The 15,926-nt window shown below is 43.6% G+C and overlaps 1 protein-coding gene across 4 annotated transcripts in view; it reads left to right on the top strand.

Moving 5' to 3' along the window:
* The window catches only part of FAM169B (family with sequence similarity 169 member B), a 55,258-nt gene that overhangs the window by 30,433 nt on the left and 8,899 nt on the right, over window positions 1-15,926 (top strand). For 3 of the 4 annotated variants that reach the window (XM_032233390.1, XM_032233388.1, XM_032233392.1), the window contains exons 6-7: window positions 10,766-10,948; window positions 14,665-14,793. In XM_032233390.1, coding sequence (XP_032089281.1) covers window positions 10,766-10,948; window positions 14,665-14,793 — 312 coding nt within the window. The remainder of the gene's footprint in view (window positions 1-10,765; window positions 10,949-14,664; window positions 14,794-15,926) is intronic. The other variant, XM_032233391.1, reaches the window with a different exon arrangement.

The raw sequence follows: 15,926 nt of genomic DNA, 5'->3' as shown, positions 1-15,926 counted from the left end.
ATGCTGGGGCTCAGAACCCCAGACAGTACCCCAAAGTTCGGAGGAGCTGGTAGAGTGGTTTAGAAGAGATTCAGGTTAACGTCAGGGTTCCAAGTGACACCCCCAACGGAAGAAGACTCTGAGGCTTGAGTTTCCTCAAAGTTCCATTGTATTAGAGATGTCACATTGACCCATTTGGGAAAACCTGAATCTGAAAGCTTCCAGGTTTTCCCCATCCAAGTGAAAGTTCAAGTCACATGTTCAGCACCCACATGTCCATCACATGGTCCAATTAGGCACCGTTCAAAACTGGAGATGCCTCCCAGTCACCTCATCGCAGCTGCAGGGTGAGTTGACCTTGACTTTCTGAGAAAGAATGTTGTTATGGCTACATAGTATCTAGACTCTGTATAATCCCCCCCTCCCGTTTTCCCACAGTAGAAAACGTGGCAGGTCTGAAGTCCAAAAGGTAAAGGTGGTTTCCAGGTCTGAAATCCATGGACACATCCAACCTCATCTTTCTGTCATTTTTATTTTGTCTCATATATACCCCATTTTCCCGAAAATAAGACCTCCCCAGATAATAAGCCCAATCGGACTTTTAAGCACAAGCGCTAAAATAAGCCCTTCCCCGAAAATATTGCCACACAGCAGCAGCCATGAGGTGACCACGCTCGCTGCCTCTTGTATCTCAAAAGTAATAAGACCTCCCCGAAAATAAGGCCAAGCGCTTATTTCGGGAGTCAAAAGAAAATAAGACCCTGTCTTACTTATTTTGGGGGAAACGGTAATGTTTTTTTTTAAATACAGTTTTGCAAAAATTGGTATACAGCATAATCTAATAAAAGGAATGCCTATGGCCGGCCAAGCCATGCCTTTCTGTAGTTAATTTGAAGCCACCAGAGATGCTACATTCGTCCAAGTGTCAGTAGGCATAGACAGAACCCCATAATTGGTTGACTTTGGGCTCCTGTCAGCAGCGTCCTGCTCCCTCCAGCTTGACCAGGACACTCACTCCTTGCAAAAGGTTCCTCCAGGCCAACATCACCAAGCCAGCTTGTTAATTAGGGGCCGAGCTGGAATGTACAATTTGTTTTGGTTTGCATCCTTTAGATGTGGGTCAGGTTGTGGTAGGATTTTTCCCTGAGCTGCTGGATGTTTTCAAGAGCATTCATGGCCGCCTGCTTTCTCAGCCTTTGCAATTGCTGTTTCCCACTCTGCTGGCTTGTAAGTTAGTCATTTAGCCCCAACCAAAGAGATTAAAAGTCTCCCGGGGAGCAGGCTATATGAGGGCATCTTTCTTTGACTTCCCTGAAAACATAGAATCGTAAGGTTGGAAGGGACCTTGGAGGTCTTCTGGTTCAAACTCCTGGCCAAGGCATGTGGACTTAGGCTATCCCAGACAAATGGGTGTCCAATCTCTTGTCCAAAACGTCCACTGTGTTCTGACCTAGGCTTCCCAAGATCATGAAGCCGACTCCTTGTCCCGATAAAACCCCTTTTATTTAAGTGAAAGGGAATTCCCCTCCAGCAAAGTCCCGGCCAACACTCTTTCAAGAGATTTCACAACTAGAGACCTTTATCAGGCTTGGAGAGCGGCCAGGCCGATATCTTCCAAATGCCACTCTAGCAGACAATACTTGGCAAGAGGCCAGGAACAGATCTTCACCCTGATGAATTGAACTAATTGTCTCCTGCAAACTCCCCTCCCCTTTTGCTCCTTTTTATTCCCTATGGGAGGGGCCATTCATCATCCACCTGTGGCTTTACTCCAGAGCCGGCCCTTGATTCTTAGCTGTTCCCTTTTCCTGGCAGCCCTGCGCATGTGCACATCAGGAACAGGCTCCAGCTGTTCTTCTACCCCACTGATCTCCGACTCCGAAGGCAGCTGATAACTGTCGGATGGCCCTGGCCCCCTCTCTGCATCCAACGCAGAGCCCTCATCAGAGCCTTCCCCAGACTCCAGGAGTGGCCCATGTTCCTCCCCAACCTCCTCACTGTCGGAGTCTGCCACCAGCTCCACTGGCGGGCCACAACACACTGATGGAACACACACTACTTCAGGAGGCAAGCCGTTCCACTGATTAATTGTTCTTATTGTCAGGTAATTCTTCTTTAGTTCTAGGTTGGTTCTCTCTTTGATAAGTTTCCATCTGTTGGCTCCTTGTTTTGACCTCAGGTGCTTTGGAGGTCAAATATTGAAGCCCCTTAAATATTGGAAGACTGCCCTCACGTCACCCTTAAACCTTCTCTTCACTAGACTAGACTAGACACACCCAGTTCCTGCAACTCTTCATGGTATGGTTTAGCCTCCAGCCCTGGTGGGGAGTGGTGGTCCATGAGAAAATTTTGGGGGTCCACAGAAAAATTATTTGCATTTTTTATAGTGCACTAAATATTATTTATTTGTTTTTTTAAAAATCATGTTAGTGGTTGTCCGCGGGATTTAAAATTATGAATTTAGTGGTCCCTGAGGTCCGAAAGGTTGGTGACCCCTTAGGACAGGGTATCACCAGCCTTCCATTATGTTTCAAGAGAGTGAAAGAAGATTGACATTAATCATTGCTTTTCTCCATTCTGGTCCCCAAAGAAGGGAGAATCCCAAATCAACGAGTTCTGGAGTTTTTCAATATGTGGTTAGTAGCTGGGATCCTGCCCTCCACCTCACTTTTATCTGCCATATATTGGTAGCGAATGGGTGGATGGCAAAAGATACAGAAAAGGAACTCTTGTGTGCCATCTAGTGGTGGTTCAAATTTCTGCATCTTCGAGGTAGAAAGCCGTGGTGGCGCGGTAGTTAGAATGCAGTACTGCAGGGCTAACTCACTGCTCACTCCAGGAGTTCGATCCTGATGGGGCTCAGGGTTGACTCAGCCTTCCATCCCTCCGAGGTCGGTCATTGAGGACCCAGATTGTTGGGGGCAAGAGGCTGACTCTGTAAACCGCTTAGAGAGGGCTGTAGAGCATTATGTAAGCTGTATATAAGTCTAAGTGCTATTGCTATCCTAGAGGTGACACCTGATGTGAGGGAAGGTAGTCCCGATTTCCAGAAGGTTGCATTGTAGAGGAGTAAGAGACAACTCAGCTCAGATAGTTGGAGTGAGAGAAAAAGGGCGAGGACAGCTTCTCCCTAAAAGTTCCCAGAGTGTAGACTTTATGGAGGTGGTCGCATGCTTTAGTTTGGCAAGATTCTGTCTGTAGGTGTGGAACAATAGAGAAATATGCTTGGAAGAATCACAGTGGGAGACTAACACTTATGCATTTAAGGTGGCCCTTGTTTAGTGATGACAGTTGAGACTGGCAACTTTGTTGCTAAACGAAGCAATTACTGAGTGGGAAGTCATGTGACCACAATCCACCTCCCCCCCCCCCTTTTGCCCTCTGATGCTGGGATAATTGTAATGGTTAGTCCCATATTTTACTTTCCATGAGGCCTTTTAACATTTTTCTTGTTTTGCCAAATACATTCCCTGCCTATTCTTCCTTGTATTTTTATTTTCATCTGGTGGGTGTGGCTTGAAGTTGCAGTCTAAGATATCCAAAAGACTGTTATCTTCTGCGCAGGTCCATTTAGTTTTGTTAGATCTTTGTCTTCCTGATTTGTGTATCTCAGTTGTTTGTGATAAAGTGTCATTCTTCCACGACTCCATATTTCACTCTCTGTAGTGTCCTTTTCACTCACCAACCTGGGAATTCGGTGGTGGTTGCTGCTTTGTTGGGGCAAGAACATCACTGGACGCTTTCAAAAAGAGATTGGCCAGCCATTTCTCTGCATTGGTATAGAGCAGGGGTGTCAAACTCCATTTCATTGAGGGTCGCATCAGGGTTGTGCTTGACCTTGGGGGGAGGGGCTGGGGGGGGTCGTGGCCAGCACGACATCACTCGTGTCGGGGGCACCTGTGGTGGCTGGAGCTCTTTGCCAGCGAAAATTGGCTCCCGAGTTCTGTTTTCGGCTGAGACTGCCTCCTGCAACCCTCTGTTAGCGAAAACGAAGCTCAGGAGTGCTGCATGGAGCCTTCGTGAGCTCTTTTCGCTGGCAGGGGCACTACAGGCTGGTCCTTCGCTGTTTCCAGGGCAGCAGGGTGGACCAAATCTAAGCACCCCGTGGGCCACGTCCAGCCCCCGGGCCTTGAGTTTGACATCCCTGGTATAGGATCTCCTGCTTGAGCAGGGGGTTGGACTAGAAAACCTCCAAGGTCCCTCCCAACTCTGTTGTTCTGATAAGTGAATGGTTGAGATGCTAAAAGGCTGGTTGTGTTGACCATGACAGAGTCAGTGTGGAATGGGGCTACAGAAAGCACACAATCCCCTTTTAAGGCCATGGTGGACCTCGTGTGCAGACTCTGCCAGCTCCCCCCCATGAAGGGTATCCCATGGCCAGAGTGTGACATTTCTCTTGGACTGCCAGCCAGTCCAACTTGCGTTGGGTTTCTTGACTCATGGGAGACCTTATGCTTTTCTTAGCTCCGTCCATATGTTCCAGCCCTATGAGTAACGGGACAGCAATGAGACCCACCCAAAGTGGGGACCTTATGCTGTGAAATTCCTGCAGAGTGGAAGAACCGAGCTGCCTTGTGAACGTAATCGCAAACACATACTTTTCATGCTTGGGCAGTGAATGAGGCTGTGAGTAAGCCTGATAATCTGTTGATGAGATCAGGGAAGGGAAGGAGAGCTTGCTTCCCCTGGACCTCAGGACTCAGGACTCAAACAAGAGCTGCTTTTAGCCAGTTGCGCAGACCTTGTAATTTAAGGAGTTCATTGACATCTTAGAATAGAGTCCCCCAACTTTTCTGGGTTGGCAGCCCGGAGCAGAGGGAGCGGGGAAAGGGGAGATGATTTTATGGGAGGGGCAAGCGCATGGGCAAAGCGCCCCTAATGTTCATGGTGATGCCCGTGGGAGGGGGGTCACGAGCACCCGCGACAGTACATGCGCATACCGGCTAACCACTCATGCGGTCCAGTGGCGATTAGCCTGCTGCCCCGATAGTGGGCTGCAGCCCGCAGGCTGAGAGATGTCCGATCTCTTCTTGAAAACCTCCAGTGATGGAGCACCCACAACTTCTGAAAGCAAGCCATGCCAAGGATTAATTGTCCTCACTATCAGGAAATTTCCACAGCATTTACCTTATTGACTAATTCAGCCACTTTATCAAAGCAGGCAATAAGGTTGATCTGCTTTTGACGAACCCATACTGGCATCTATTCATTGTCGTGTTGGTTTCCAGAAGCTCAATGAGCTGCTTGGTTATCTTTTCCAGGATCTTCCCAGATTTTGATGTCAGGCTGATTGGTCTGTAGTTTGCTGGATCCACTTCTCCCCCCCCCCCCCCCCCCCCTTCCTTTTTTTTTTTTTTTGGTAGATTGGAATCAGGTCATCTTCTTTTCCCATCCTCTGGTAATTCACCAACTCTTCACGGGCTCTGAAAGATTATTTTGTGATTCTTCTTGGTTTCTCAGGAGGCATCAAACCCAGCAAAGAGCTGAAGGGGTGGGGAAAAGGCCATAATAACTGATAACCATAATAACATAATAACCACACTATAAAATGATGTTGAGATTCTGGAAAGAGTACAGAGAAGAGCAACCAGGATGATTAGGGACTGGAGGCTAAAACATAGGAAGAACGGTTGCAGGAACTGGGCCTGGCTAGTCTAGTGAAGAGAAACGACCAGGGGAGACATGATAGCAGTCTTCCAATATTTGAGGAGCTGCCACAGAGAAGAAAAGATCTTCCAAAGCACCCGAAGACCAGACAAGGAGCAATGGATGGAAACTGAACAAGGAGAGATTCAACCTGGAAGTAAGGAGAACTTTTTGGCAGTGAGAACAATCAACCCATGGAACAGAAGTTGCCTTCGGAGGTTGTGGGAGCTTCATCCCTGGAGGCTTTCAAGAAGAGACTGGACTGCCATCTGTCAGAAATTGTGTAGGGTCTCCTGCTTGGGAGGAGGGTTGGACTAGATGACCTATAAGGTCCCTTCCAACTCTGTTATTTGTTAAAGTAGCTAAAGGAGAGTGAGCAGGTTGGAAAGGTCACACATTGTGGGAGATTAGTTGTGTGGGTCTTTGTGGGGCAGTTTCTTCCAAAACATGGTTGGAGGGAGGGAAGCCAAATTGTATTTTTGGAGTTGGATATATATTAATAAGTGGATTACTGATACAGATGCATCTTGTTTTCCATGCTTTGCATGAAGCCTGAAAATAAGATTCCATAATGAGGAGAAGAAAGAACTGTAAGTGGTTGTGGGTTGAAATTGAATTTAGAACTAAGGAGCAATTTCCTGACAGAACAATTATTCAGTGGAACAGCTTGCCTCCAGAAGCTGTGAATGCTCCAACACTGGAAGTTTTTAAGAAGATGTTGGATAACCATTTGTCTGATGTGGTGTAGGGGGTTGGACTAGAAGATCTCCAAAGTCCCTTCCAACTCTGATAGTCTACCCTTATTCCTATTTCTATTCCTATTTCAGTCTGTTCTATTTTTGAAGATGTTCACTTTTCCTCCAAGAAGCTTCTTCGGTTCTAGCTGGTGGGGAATGGAAAGGATTTATGCAACATCCTGCAGTGGAAATGGTATAGTATAAGATTTCCTGCCTTCAGCAGAGGGTTAGACTAGAAGACCTTCAAGGTCCCTTCCAAGCTATGTGATTCTTTATGAAATATGTAACACCTTCTACTCCAACACCCTGCCTGGAGGAAGAATCCTGATATCATCCAAGGCAAATGACTCTCCAACCTTTGTTTGAACATCTACAGCAGTTTAAAACAATTAGTTCCTTTTAATAAGTTAAACCATGCAGCTAAAAGAGGAACAGCAGTAATAATGCTTGCATTTGCTGCTCTTCGTCTTTTAACTGTATTGTTTAAATGTACAGCAGGGTTACTCCAACTTCAGCAACTTTAAGATGTGTGGACTTCAACTCCCAGAATCCCTCAGCCAGCATGCAGCATGAGGAATTCTGGGCCATGCCTCTTAAGGTTACGGGTAGTCCTCGGTTTACAACAATTCATTTAGTGACCATTCAAAGTTATAACAGCACTGAAAAAAATAACTTATGACTGTTTTTCACAGTTACAACCTTTGCAGCATCCCCATGATCACGTGATCAGAATTCAGACCCCTGGCAACTGATTCATATTTATGACAGATACAGAGTCCTGGGATTAAGTGATCCCCTTTTGTGACCTTCTGACAAGCAAAATCAATGGAGAAGCCTGATTCACTTAACAACCGAGTTACTAACTTTAACAACCACAGTGATTCACTTAGCAATGGTGGCAGGAAGGGTCGTAAAATGGAGCAGAACTCACTTAACAAATGTCTCGCTTAACAATAGAAATTTTAGGCTCAATGGTGGTTGTATGTCAAGGATTACCTATATTGAGATTGAGAAACACAGACCTAAAGTGATACATCAAGAATTACTGAGTGGGAGGAGCCAACATCGCAACGATTCATTGTTGGATTCGGCTGTCCGAATCCGCCAATGATACTTTTGCCCCTGGACGGTCCAGCAGGACCTAAACCGTCCCGAAGAGACAGTGACTGGGAAGACAAGACCTTGCTGGTTGCAGGGATATCGCAAAGCCCCTGATCGACCGAAGGGGAGTGCTTCCAACCGGCGGCAAACAGGCAGCCCCCCCCCCCCGGCTGACATTGTTGGAGATGACTCCACAGAAGAGAGAATGAAAGTGTTTCTACTGGGGAGGTTTTTTTTTTCTTTTCTTTTAGAAGATTGCCCTAAGAAACTCTTTTCTTAAGCTTAATTAGTTCATTAAGCAAGAACCAAGGGGCGTACTTAATCCCCATTGGACTGTCTTAGAAAGTTTTTTGCTCTTGCTTGTAATCTTTTGTGGATTGAGTGACTGCAACGCTCCTGTTTTTTCCGCTTGAGGTGAAGGGATCTCTTTTTTCCTTATTTTTCTTTACTACTTTAACTTTTTTGGCTTAAATTAAAACTCTTTTTACTTCAACAAATTTCTTCTACTACTTGTTGCAATATTATATTGGAGATACTTAAGGAAAGAAATTTTAAAAGAATTGAATCTGCCACTTGAAAGCCCAAATCTGAAGCTCTTTTTTCTTTTGCTGCTGTAAGAGTATTTTCTTTGTCCACACTTATCTGATTATATTGACTGAGACTGCACAACAAAAGGACTTGGAACGTCTCCTTCATACCTGATAAGACTCAAGGTTACAAATAGTGGTGTGTGTAAAATACTTTGACAAGAATTGGAAAAGGAAAGAAAAACTTTAGAACCCTTCTTCTTTGAAAACCATAAAAGAACATTCGTCTAAAATAAAAATAGATATACTCTTCAAAATCTGTGATAGGCAAGAGTGGCAGATTGTACCAAATTTCTCTTTTCTTCTTGTTCTTTCCCTATATTATTTCTAATTCTAAAAAATGGAGCAATACTCAGATGAAGAAAACTTGTTAATTCAAAACATTTTGGCTGGACTTCAAAATATCTCAGAAGGATTTGAGAGATTCTACAAGAAATGGGACAGACTATGGGATATTACAGAAAAAGATGATGGGGTTATAGCCCCAGAAATTAAGGAAGTGAATGGAAATGCAGAAAACAAAGATAAGAACTTAGATGAACTTATAAACCAGTGTTTCTCAACCTTGTCAACTTCGCTGGCTGGGGAATTCTGGGAGTTGAAGTCCAGACATCTTCAAGTTGACAAGGTTGAGAAACACTGTTATAAATGGAGTAAACGTGAGTGAAAGTGGAAAGAAGGGAAGCTGGAAAAGTGACTTTGACAATTTGGTGTTCCACTCCAAACTTCAAGATGTAGGAGAAAAAGAAAAAGCGAAAAAGATGGAGGTAATAAGACAAATCTATTCAGAAACAAACCTGAGAACTAAAGTTAAGCTTACATTAACAACAACTCAAGGGCAACAAAACTACATGAGAGATCGTTCAATGTGCGGAGAGAAGTCTTAAACCCTGGAAAGGTTTTGGATATAGAATTGGCACAACAACTGGCGAGAGATGAAAGGCTATTTTGTTACTGGAAAGATACTGGTTAATAATGCCAATTGATGGGAAAAAGCTAGTTAATTTTTGACTGATTATTAAGTAGAGATTATAGTACGTTTTACACTGTTTTAAATTACCACTGAATGTTTATCCATTAACATAAATTTACTATGATACTAATAGAGAAATAATAATCCTAGTTAGGATAAATAACCAGACCATAGAAATACTAATATACATTCTGGGTGTATATGTCAAATAGAAATGTTAATATTTCTTAGATTATCTTAGATGTCTAATGTTTATTTTCTTAGCCCGTAATTAAGTAATTTGGGATTGAGGGAAAAGTCATATAAATCTTATTAATAAATCATTGTTTAAAGACGGTTATAAAGTTATAATATTGTGTGGGTCTGGAGAGGAGAGGTGCGATAATTAGTAAATAACCTTTAGTTAACTACAATAATAACAATGAAATGTTAATGGACAATATTTAATGATACATACAGGTGTGTTACGGGGGGGGGGGAATGCTCAGATATCCTACTTAACCGAATTAAGTTTAGAACATGTCTTAAAGGTATAAGGGTATGGGAGATTTATTGAAATTGCAAATGAACGCCAGTAGCTGGTTGTGTCTTCTAATATAAATGGTTCTAGATAAAAACATGTTTAAACAATGGTAACTAAATGAGAATTATGGTACAGAGATAGTAAAATATATAACTTTTTCTTTCTTGATTTAAAATGTCCAACATGATTTGAATGAAGTATATGTAAGGACTGTGGAAGAAACGCACGGAATATATTTGTAACCAATCGATACGCTTTCAACAAGATGTAACGAAAGATGATTTTTTTTCTTATTTTTATTTCTGTTTAACTAAAACAATAAAAAAATTTCTCAAAAAAAAAAAAAGAAAAAAAATTACTTTGGGTTAGTAGTTGAAGTGTTGGATGAGGAGCCAGAAAACATGGCTTCTTGTCCTGCTTTAGGCCGGTCACTCTCTCTCAGCCCTAGGAAGAAGGCAAGGACAAAGCACTTCTGGAAATTGGCAAAAAACTAATATGGGGTTGTCCAAAGATTTGTCAGAAATCAAGACTAACTGGATTTGGGTGGATAAATAAATAGAAGCAAGATATGGTCTCTTCCACTGCTTAATAGGTCTAATTTATGCCTCCATATTTCACATTTTAGGGACGTGGTGGCTCAGTGGCTAAGACGCTGAGCTTGTCAACCAGAAAGGTCGGCAGTTCGAATCCCTAGCACCGCATAACGAAGTGAGCTCCCGTTACTTGTCCCAGCTTCTGCCAACCTAGCAGTTCGAAAGCACGTAAAAAATGCAAGTAGAAAAAATAGGGACCACCTTTGGTGGGAAGGAAACAGCGTTCTGTGCAATTTCAGTGTTGAGTCATGCCGGCCACATGACCACGGAGACAACTTTGGACAGCGCTGGCTCTTCGGCTTTGAAACGGAGATGAGCACCACCCCCTAGAGTCGGGAACAGCTAGCACATATGTGCGAGGGGAACCTTTACCTTTACCTTATTTCACATTTTGATCATCCTTGGCCAAGCTTCCATCCATTGGTTCTTGTTCTCCGTGGAGGGGAAATCCTTTGAAGTTCTCCAGAACTTTGGATCAGGCAAGAGATGACCCAAAACATCTCTTGAAGAACAAAGGAGGCAGTCCCCAAAGGCAGGCCATGGATTTCAGCGGTGAGAAGGAGATTTGTGGAGGAAGACATTGTTCACAAGTTCCTTTTCTGAGTTGTTTTGTCCTCCGCATGCAGGAAATTTGTGTGGAGAACACACCAGCCAATGTTACATGCTCCCAGTTTTGGACACCATGTTTGTACGAAAGAAGTTTAGAAGACGTGGACTCGGGATGCAGATGCTCCAGGATTTTTGTCAGTCTTTCCCCTCGGAGGATGCCTTGGGACTCAGCTATCCTATCTCGACTGAAATGGAGAAAGGTAAAGTTTGAGGGTTCAAGAAAAGGAGAAGATTTTAAAGATTACAAATCCATGGCAGGCAAGAATCATAGCAAACAGCTCCAAAATAAATATTTGGCATTTTGAGGAAGGGCTGGGAAAGAAATCAACAGAGATAGCATTTTGCCAGAGTAAGCCTCTGTGGGCAGCATACCAGCCTCCTAGGCCATTCCCAAATCCTGTTTGCTGTCTCTGAAGATCCACCAAAATTTAGGGGCAAAAATCACTGTGTTTTGGAGCAAACAAGCTAACATTGCTGGTTTGCGTACGCCTTAAAGAGGAGCATCCCATAATGCAATATTTAGCTTCAAGTCCCACATTCAAACTTAACTGGGTCCCCCCCCCCCCCATCGTACTTTTACAGCATAGAATTAATGGAAAACCTGGAAAAACTTACTTTTCATGGGTCAGCTTCAGGGTGTATTACATGGAACTCTGACATTATGATTCTCAAAAGTGGCAACTTGAAGAGGTGTTGAAGTCCTCATAGCTTCAAGTTGTCAGAGTTTGAGAAACATTGGTTTAGAGACACATCTAAGGTCTCCTGCCTTGAGCAAGGGGTTGGACTAGAAGACCTCCAAGATCCCTTCCAGCCCTAGGATCTTATATTCTAGTGCTTTTGTAAGCAATCAGTTACCTTTTGGGATGGCTAAGAATTCTTAACCTTGATATGCCATTTATTGCAGAGCGTGGACTCCAAGAATTGGAGAATGGGAAGTCCTCGAATTACGACCGTAATGAGAATGCCCATTGTTCGTTACCCAAAGAGTATTTTTGCAGAAAACCAAAAGTAAAAAAAAAAACAGCTTTTGGCAAAAACAACACAAATAGTAGTAGCACCTACACTATATACCGCTTCACAATGCTTTACAGCCCTCTCTAAGCGGTTTACAGAGTCAGCATATTGTCTGCAACAACCTGGGTCCTCATTTTACCCACCTGGGAAGGATGGAAGGCTGAGTCAGCCTTGAGCAGGTGAGAATTGAACTGCTGGCAGTCAGCAGAATTAACCTGCAATACTGCATTCTAACCCCTATGCTACCATGCAATAGACTAGAATAGATTAATGAATGAATAGACTAATGAAAGAATAGAAAATAGAATAGAAAATAGAATAGAATAGAACGGAGCAGAGCAGAATACAGAATGGAATAGAAAATAGAATAGAATAGAACAGAGCAGAACAGAATACAGAATAGAATAGAAAATAGAATAGAGCAGAGCAGAGCAGAATACAGAATAGAATAGAATAGAAAATAGAATAGAAAGCAGAATAGAAAATAGAATAGAATAGAACAGAGCAGAGCAGAGCAGAATATAGAATAGAATAATAGAACAGAGCAGAACAGAACAGAGAACAGAACAGAACAGAACAGAATGCAGTAGAATAGAATGCAATAGCAATAGCCCTTAGACTTATATACCGCTTCACAGTGCTTTACAGCCCTCTCAAAGTGGTTTTTCAGAGTCAGCCTATTTGCCCCCAACCATCTGGGTCCTCATTTTACCCACCTGGGAAAGATGGAAGGCTGAGTCAACCTTGAGCCAGTCAGAATCGAACTTCTGACAGTCAGCAGAATTAGCTTGCAATACTGCATTCTAACCACCATGCCAAGATGTCCATCAATGCGGAATGTTGCAAAGCAGCTATACATTTTGGCTGGTTGCTGAGTGTCTGAAATGTGGTCACTTGACCATGGTGTGTGTGTGTGTGTGTGTGTGTGTGTGTGTGTGTCCCTGGCATCCAGAACTTCAGAATTAATCCCTTTCGGGGGACCATAGTAACCTCAAATGGTTGCTAAGTGACTGGTTGTAAGTCGAGGTCTACATTTTGAGTGCGCCGATCAATAATGAAGATGGTGTTCATTCCTAAAAGCATGAAATTTCCAGTGCTGTCTTCAATTAAGCCAATGCAATCTTTCTTAACTTATTTTTGTTGGAATAATCTCTGACATTAGTCATGCTGTTGGAAGCTCTTCTCCTTATAAACAGCTGTGCAGCGTCTACTCCGATAAATGCCTTTTTCCTTTTCTCTTTTTTAAGAAAAGGGGAGGCCCAGATGCTGCGTGAAGAAAAACTGACGGTTGACCGGAAGCCATAAATCAAAGCTTCCAGACAGGAGTTTTCACTGCTTCCAAATGTAGTTGGTAAATGTTCTGCAGGAATGCTTAGATGTCCCAGGCTGACATTCATCAGATCACATTCTTAAGGCTGCTTCACAGGCTCAGATATTAAATGAAGTGAAATAAAACAAGCAAGTTGTGGTGTTAAAGGGTCAGTTCTAGCCAGAAAATGATAGTTTCTTCCCGCTCTTTTCTCCTAAACGATTGTTGGAACATAGCGAGTTCACAGCCAGAAGAACAGAACGACACAATTGGAAGGGACCCTGGAGCCCCCCTGTCTTCTGTGGATCTCACCCCATTCCTAAGAGGTCTGTAAGGGGGCGTGCATAAGCGGTCCTGGTGCGCTTATGCACGCCCCCTTACAGACCACTTAGGAATGGGATGAGGTCCACCATGGACAGTTTAAGGCTGAAGCTGTGGGGGTTTGAGGATGTAATAACGGAGTCAGATAGAGCATTCCAGGCGTTGACCACTCTGTTGCTGAAGTTGCATTTTCTGCAATCGAGTTTGGAGCGGTTTACCTTGAGTTTGTATCATTTGTCCATGTATTATTTTGGTTAAAGCTGAAGGAGTCATTGACAGGTAGGACATTGTAACCAGTGGTGGAATTTAAATAATTTAACAACAGGTTCTCTGCCCTAATGATTTCTTCCAACAACCAGTTCACCAAACTGCCCAGAAAGATAACAACCGGTTCTCCCGAACTGGTGTGAACCCGCTGAATCCCACCACTGATTGTAGCGGACAATTTTGTGTACTACACTTAGGTCCGACCACAGGCGGCGCAGTTCCAGATTGTCCAAGGCCAAAATTTTGAGCCTGGTAGCATAAGGGATTCTATCGTGAGCAGAGGAGTAGAGTACTAGTCTCATGAAATAACTCTGGACCCGCTCAATCATATTAATGTCCGATAGACAGTGTGGATTCCAGGCAGACGAGCTGCATTCGAGAATTGGTCTGGCAAAGGTTTTGTATGCCCTAGTTAGCAATACTATGTTGCCAGAGAAGAAGCTTCGCAAAATTAGGTTAACAACTCTTAATGCCTTTTTGGCAATGCTCTTACAGTGAGCTCTGGCACTTAGATCATTTGAGATGAGTACTCCAAGGTCCGTGACAGAGTGAGTGTCGTCTACGAGGTCGTTTCCACCCAACTTGTATTTGGTGGTCTGGTTTTTATTGCCAATGTGTAGGACAGAGCGTTTGTTGGTTGAGATTTGGAGTTGCCAATTGTCTGGCCATTCTGACACAAAGTTGAGGTTTCTTTGTAGGGCAGCAGCATTGTTGGTGGCGTTACATAGTTTTAAATAATTAGTTCTGGAAAATGCAATGAAAACCAAAACCGGCTGGTACTGAGAAAACCATGTGACTTACTTTACTGCAGCTCAAAGAAATAGTGATTCACAAGGCAGCTGTCTTCTTCCTTGTATACCAACTACCAGGAGAAAGACGAGCGTCGGGACGAGATTTCTGCTTCGAAATGCTTCAAATACCGAAATTGATGAGTTTTGAAACAGTCGAATACCGAGGTATGACAGTACATCATTACTTTTCCTGTTCTTTGTCTTCCCTATTTAGTTTGTCAAAAGTTCTTGGAGACCTACCCAAAGGAGCAGTCTCGGCTGTGGGAAGTGGAAGCACCTGGGGACTGGACCCAGCGTGTTAACATCTGGCTAAAAATCCAGCTGGAACAAAGCTTGCCAAAAAGTGAGTTGAAGAACCGTGATATTTGATACACCTGTTCATTTCTATCCTTCACAATTGAATATAAAAACGGCAGAGGGTCTCCTTGAGAGCATTTGAGCAATAAATCACTTTTTAGGAAATTGGCAGATGTGTTTTTGCACTACTGTAGCTGCATATCTGTCTCTCTAACCAGATTCTGGTCCTTTTTGCAAGGAGAAAGAGAATCGAAGAATCCTCACTTAGTGACTACCTTGTTTAGTGATTGCTTGCAGTTACGACGGTGATGAAAAAGTAACTTTAGCTACCAAGTCTTGCATTTACTACCTTCCCAAGTGTTGTGGCCCACCAGTGGCCAGTAGAGCTGGTGGCAGACTCTGATAGTGAGGAGGTTGGGGAGGAACATGGGCCAGTCCTGGAGTCTGGTGAAGGCTCCGATGAGGGCTCTGTGTCAGAGGCAGAGATGGAGTCAGTGCCATCCGACAGTTATCAGCTGCCTTCGGAGTCGGAGATCAGTAGGGCAGAAGAACAGCTGGAGCCTGTTCCCAGTATGCGCATGTGCAGAGCTGTCAGGAGAAGGGAACAGTTAAAGAACAAGGGTCGACTCAGGACTAAAGCCACAGGTGGATAGTGAATGGCCCCTCCCAGAGGGAATAAAGAGGAGTGAAAGGGGAGTGGAGTTTGCAGAAGACAATTTGTTCAATTCATTAGGGTGAAGATCTATTCCTGACTTCTTGCCAAGTATTATCTGCTACAGAGTGGCATTTGGAAGATATCAGCCTGGCAGCTCTCCAAGCCTGATAAAGGTCTGTAGTTGTGAAATCTATTGAAAGACTATTGGCCAGGTCTTTGCTGGAGAGGAATTCACTTGAAACTAAATAAAAGAGGTTTTATCAGGACAAGGAGTCTGCTTCATGATCTTGGGAAGCCTAGGTCAGAACACCAAGGGTAAAACATCTATCTAAGAATCAGTTTAAATGTAGTTCCTGTTGAGTGACCCCAGTTGGGAATGGCCATTTGGTTATTAAGCAGAACAGTTGCTATGTGAAACGGCACCTGTGTTTTGGATCAGACTTCAGCTTTCCTTGGCTTTACAGACCTGCAAAGCTCCTAAATGTGAAGATTGTTTGCAAAGTTCCTTTTTTCCATCACTGTCG

Source organism: Thamnophis elegans, chromosome 16 (assembly GCF_009769535.1).
Source record: "Thamnophis elegans isolate rThaEle1 chromosome 16, rThaEle1.pri, whole genome shotgun sequence".
In the NCBI taxonomy this organism is placed as follows: domain Eukaryota; kingdom Metazoa; phylum Chordata; class Lepidosauria; order Squamata; family Colubridae; genus Thamnophis; species Thamnophis elegans.
This window is presented reverse-complemented; position numbering and strand designations above follow the sequence as displayed.